General features: G+C 47.5%; 1 protein-coding gene across 1 annotated transcript; it reads left to right on the top strand.

Moving 5' to 3' along the window:
• The first annotated feature begins 3,432 nt into the window (after positions 1-3,432).
• LOC108138333 (zinc finger protein 383) lies at positions 3,433-5,747 on the top strand. Its single transcript, XM_017260497.2, has 2 exons — positions 3,433-3,651; positions 3,715-5,747. The coding sequence occupies exons 1-2, from the start codon at positions 3,564-3,566 to the stop codon at positions 5,301-5,303; spliced, it is 1,677 nt and encodes a 558-aa protein (XP_017115986.1). The 5' UTR covers positions 3,433-3,563; the 3' UTR covers positions 5,304-5,747.

The raw sequence follows: 5,747 nt of genomic DNA, 5'->3' as shown, positions 1-5,747 counted from the left end.
TCTCTCTTATCGCACAGAACTTATCGAACTCGAAGCGCACACGCTGTCAATAAAACAAATTAGTTTGAATTATAGACGTAGCTTCTATTTTTTAGTTTCGGGTACCGCTGACTAATTTATGCGGCGTCGGAAGCTTCAGACTGTTCTGTTCTGTCTGCTTTTATTCGATTATAATTACCGTTAGCGGTACGCTGTACCCTGTTCTTCGGCCAGATAATAATATCGGATTTCAAAAGCGGCGTTTATGCTCACTGACCTGGAGTTGGAGTTGGAGATGCAGTTGGAGATGGAGTTGGAGATGGAGCTGAAGTTGGAGCTTCCCCCGCCATATCAGGCGCCAATAGTTCTAAGATCTTGTTTTGATTGCAGCTCGGTCTGGGCGACGGCGCATTTTTCTTGTACGAGTACGACGACGACGACGACGACGAGGAGTATTTCCCCCGCATTGTCTGCTCAGTGGCTTGAAAAACCTTCAGCTCGTGACAATGTGAGACAAAAGTCGGCGTGTGGCTGTGGGACAAGCGGCCTGGATCGGATTCGTTTTGGATTTCTGCATAGTTTTTTGTTGCTTTTGCTTAACACAACACTAGACAACACACCGCCGCCCGACTTTCTTTTGTCCGCTGCCGAGTGCAGCTGCATACAGCAGAAACTGAGATACCCCGATCCCCAGATACTCTACCACCTTGACGGCGGCAAATTAATGACATTTTGCACTTCATTATGCGACTCTGTGCGGCTGTTTGACACTTTGAAGTGAGGCACTCAGCTGTGGAGCAGTGGAAATCTGTGTGGGACAGTTAGCCTTTGCGGTTTACCTGCCGGCTGATGATGTGCAGTTAGCTTTTCCTCGCTTTTCCAGGGTTTGATGACACCGTCCACATTGTTGCCGGCCAAGCAGGAGGTGAAATTGGTCATGACCAGCTTCGAATGAGCATCGGCAGATGGAATAGAGCCACAAATTGATTGAGTTATGGAAAAGGGCCAAGGTGATGGATTAGGTATCCCGATTTGAAATTAAACTCGCAGCAGGAGGCACATAGGAAAGGAGGCACCACCTTCCCCCCAAATAAATAATTAATATCTTTAGGAACATAAATATGTATTTAATAACAAAAGCATTAAATAATCAACATACGATTTTTTTAAAGGTGATACTTTAAATTCTTTAAAACTTAATTATATATTATATCAGTTAATGATGAACCTATGGTGTTTTTTGAATTCAGTGATCATTATACAAGATCAGCTAACGATGCATCAAAAAAACCATTAATTTCTATGCACAATGGCAACTGCAGTTAATTAAAATTCAAATTCACTTTTCAATATACTATCAGTGATCGTTTCTTATTGTGAACGTAACAATGATCACGTAGACAAAAATAGATTTCGCCCAGCTGAGCACACCGGTTCGTTACAGGATTTTGGCGCCAAATACTGGTGTGTATGGAATAATCAGGACCAAGACGAAATCAGTTCCTTGTGGTACGTGTCACAGTCGGCAGATGTGGGAATGCGATCCTGCGACTCCTTGCAAGACGCTTGGCGAGGGGTTGGCCCGGAAAGTAACGACCAAAACTGCAGTTCCACCACCATTCCATCACCAGCATATTACTCCGCCGAAGGATGTCTGGTGATGCTGTGAACTTTGGGGTGGGACAACTGCGCCAGGTAGATTTGCACGAACCTTTCCCTCATTTGGCGCATTCCAAGGCACTCGGAGCTCCGCTCGAAAATAAAAAGCCAGGTAACTGCCCGGCCACATGCCCGTTTTGGGGTGGAAGTGGAGGTTTCTGCCATCTGGCGAAATTCCTCACTGTCGGCAATTGAAATTTCATGGCCGTTAGGGGTTTATTTCTGCCGAGTGCACCTATTTACGAGGAGCAGCAGCAGCAGCAGCAGGAGGAGGAGGAGGAGGAGGACGACCGGAACAATGCTCCGGGAAAGGTTGATTTACCTTAGATCTGCGCGCTGTTTGTCCCGGTGATTAATATTTTTTGTGGACGTCTGAGTGGGTACACTGCATTGTTGTTGGGCTGCCATTTAATGGCGGGGCCAGTGTCACGTGCTGATCCTTCACAGCTGCCGCTGCAGAGGATCGCTTTGATAAAGATCAATTGGAAAGCTAAGTGCTGATTTGCTTTTCAGGATTTTACATCGCTATGTGAATGCAACAGCGGGGGTAAAACTTCAGTGAGAGAATAGCTTTGGGAAAAGCTGTCAGAAAAATAATATATTTTTTTATCATTAATATATTTTAAGCTATTCATTTATATATATAAAAAAAATGATATTTATATTAGTATTTTAGCTTAGAAATCTTTTGCGATAGACTTTTCAATTAACTGTTCTTAAAAAAATTTATTTGTTTATGTATTTATATAAAACCTTTTCGGCTGAGATTTTTAACAATCTTAATTCTCTGAAAAATGTCATATAATGATAACATAAAATAATCTAAATTAAAATTGTCGTCAGTCAACTTCATATTTTTCTTCATGATTGGTTTTGAAAGATTTGTGGATTATTTACTTAAATTAAATATGTGGAAAATCTTCTGATTCGCTTGTAGAATTCAGTCAGCGGAAAAAGCGATCGTTTGAGCCAAGCTTAGCATTATATGAAAAGTGAACATTGGGCCAATAAGAAGCTTAGTCAAACGACGATAGCTGATAGATTCTCTGAAGACCCATGAAATGTATCTCTTAAGATCGTGGGACGACTGAAAGTTGGAACAAGAGCGCCCCAAAAGAGAGCGGCGAATTGTGGGGTATTTAGGCCCAAAGCTTCTCTTAGCGGGGCTCCAAAGAGCAGGCTCACCTGCTGCCGAAGAGAGACCATCCATAGGATATATATGAAAAAGCGAGCGTGTGAGGCGGAACCGAAAGAGGTTTATAAATAAACTTGCTGTGCCAGTTGGTCGGGTATATGCATATAATGCTATGTAGTAAGCTCGCCACCAGCTGCCGCTCACTCACACCATTGAAAATCAGGGGAAATACGAGCTGCTGCTGCGCCAGAGAGGCAGCTGGTGGCGATCGCCGAGAGAAATAGAAGGAGAGAGAGCGGGCCCTGTGGCACGTGCTCGCTTTTTACACACTGATTTGTTCCTCTCTCCCTCGATCTTTCCTCTTCCCTCTCTACGGTTCCCCCCTCTTCCCGGACTACCGATCCGATCCGATCTGCAGCTGTATCTGTATCTGTATCTGCGTTCAACGAACGCACAGCTGAACGCGATCGCTGAATGGATCTTTTGGCTCGTGTGGCTCGGCTCGGGGTGGATTTACAGAATCCCGGGCGACATCGGAAGTAGGTAGTCGCCAAGATCCTTTTTGCCCACAAAGGGGGTTGATCATCCTGCCAGGGGGTTGATCGGGAGTCTATAAAACCGGAGAGATCCTGGCCGGGTTGCATCATTCGAGCAAGGAACTCCAAGCGATCGAGACGCGTGTGTGGCAAAAGCAAATGAGTGAGCAGTGATTCAAGTTCAAAGATCGGTATTAAATACAGAACAGAGATCGGTGATCAGTGATCGTAAGGATCGTATATACAAAACCATAATGGATAAACTCAAGTACAGCCGCTGTCCGCTCAAGAAGCGTCCGATTATGGTGGAGGAGTCCTGCCCAGAGGATCACTTAAGTCACGGTGGGTTTGGCATCAAAACTCATTACCGATTGGCAAGTACTAACTTTGTTCTAAATTCCATAGATGAGGGACCCGTGGACTTGAGTGTGGCCTCGGCTGCAGTGCCCTTGGAGCCCCATTGGTCGGCCAAAGCGGAACCGGAACCCCAAACGGTGCCCACGGAGCTGAGACGCCGCTTCGATGCCGCCATGAGCCAGACAAAGGAGCAATTGGCCCGCCGTATTTGGGAGGAAACCCGTGAGATAGCCCGCGCTTTTCCGGATGTCTTCACCCGCGAGGAAATCGCCAAGAGTCTGGCTCGACTGGGCTATGGCGAGTTCGAGCTGCCGCCCGAGGAGGAGGTGATGCAGCCGGACACTGAACCCCAACAGCATGTACCGCTTGGCTATGCCAGAGATGCCAGCGCAACCATCATCAAAGTGGAACCCAGTGAGGAAGAGCATTTTCCCCTGCGAAACTACAATAACAATCTAATGAAAAGCATAGCCGAGTATGAGGATTGTATGAAGATGCAGCCGATTAAGGAGGAGATGGTTCCGGTGCCACCGCCACCACCGCAGATGTACTATCCACCACCCACGCCGCTGGCCGAACCCGAAGATCTGTCGCTCACTCAACGGCGGGTTCTGAGCGAGAACATGAATCTGCAGAATGTGGCCAGGGCTTTGCTCAGCATGCAGCACATGGCGCCGCAGCATCAGCAGACGGTGCCGCCGCAGGACATGGAGGACATGGACCAGGAGAACCAGGACCTCAACCAGCTGAAGATCAAGAGCAGCAATGATCTGTACTACCAGTGCCAGCAGTGCAACAAGTGCTATGCCACCTACGCGGGCCTAGTGAAGCACCAGCAAACCCACGCCTACGAGAGCACGGAGTACAAGATCATCAGGAGCCAGCCCGGCGGATCGGGTGCCATTGTGGATCAGACCGAGTTCTGCACCGATCAGGCTTCGGCCTTGATCCAGGCAGCCAATGCCGCCTCGGCGCAGAGCATGCAAAAGCCGGTGGGAGTGCCGAGATACCATTGTCAGGATTGCGGCAAGAGCTACTCCACCTATTCGGGACTGTCCAAGCATCAGCAGTTCCACTGTCCCTCGGCCGAGGGCAATCAGGTGAAGAAGGTGTTCAGCTGCAAGAACTGCGACAAGACCTATGTGTCGTTGGGCGCCCTCAAGATGCACATTCGCACCCACACGCTGCCCTGCAAGTGCCCCATCTGCGGCAAGGCCTTCTCCCGACCTTGGCTGCTCCAGGGTCACATACGCACCCACACGGGCGAGAAGCCCTTCAGCTGCCAGCACTGCAATCGCGCCTTTGCCGACCGGTCCAATCTGCGTGCCCACATGCAAACGCACTCGGATGTGAAGAAGTACTCGTGCCCAACCTGCACCAAGTCCTTTTCGCGCATGTCCCTGCTGGCCAAGCATCTGCAAAGTGGCTGCCAAAGCGAACAGAATGGCGGACCCAGTGGCTCCGGCGGTGGCTTTGATCGGCAGCAGCTGCAGCAGCACCTACAGAACTACGAGGAGGGTGGCCATGGCCACAATCCCCACCAGGTCTACTATGCCGGCAGTGTGGGCAGCAGCAATGGCGAAGAGGAGGAGGGCGGCGACTACACCATGCCACCACCCCCAGCGGCCATCTATTAGTCCTTAAACCTTAGTCCTTAAAACTTAAGCCTTAGTCCTTAAACTAAGTCAGTTTAGCCAAAGTCAGTTGAAGATTCAGGGAAAAGTCAGTGCCAAAAATTAGTCAGGGCAATTTTATTGCCTCTTAGGGTCTCTAGTTAATCACAAATATTTATTTAGAGTTATCGCTTAACTATTCCAATGCTCGTATCGCAGTTGAGCGCTTAGTCTTAGATTGTTTTCGTTGACAATTCCTTGTATTATAAATCGTTGTTAAAACTCATTCGTGTACAAATCGAAACGGTGCCAGAGAATAAACCCCCCCATGTAAACCACACACAAACTTATAATTTAATCTTATAATTTATTTTAAATTTAACCTTATGATTTAAGCTTTGTAAATATGGTGAAGGTAGCCATTTACTTGCATGTATTTAATTTTAATTTTTTTAATGAATAAAATAA

Source organism: Drosophila elegans, unplaced genomic scaffold (assembly GCF_018152505.1).
Source record: "Drosophila elegans isolate 14027-0461.03 unplaced genomic scaffold, ASM1815250v1 contig_814, whole genome shotgun sequence".
NCBI classification, from domain to species: domain Eukaryota; kingdom Metazoa; phylum Arthropoda; class Insecta; order Diptera; family Drosophilidae; genus Drosophila; species Drosophila elegans.
This window is presented reverse-complemented; position numbering and strand designations above follow the sequence as displayed.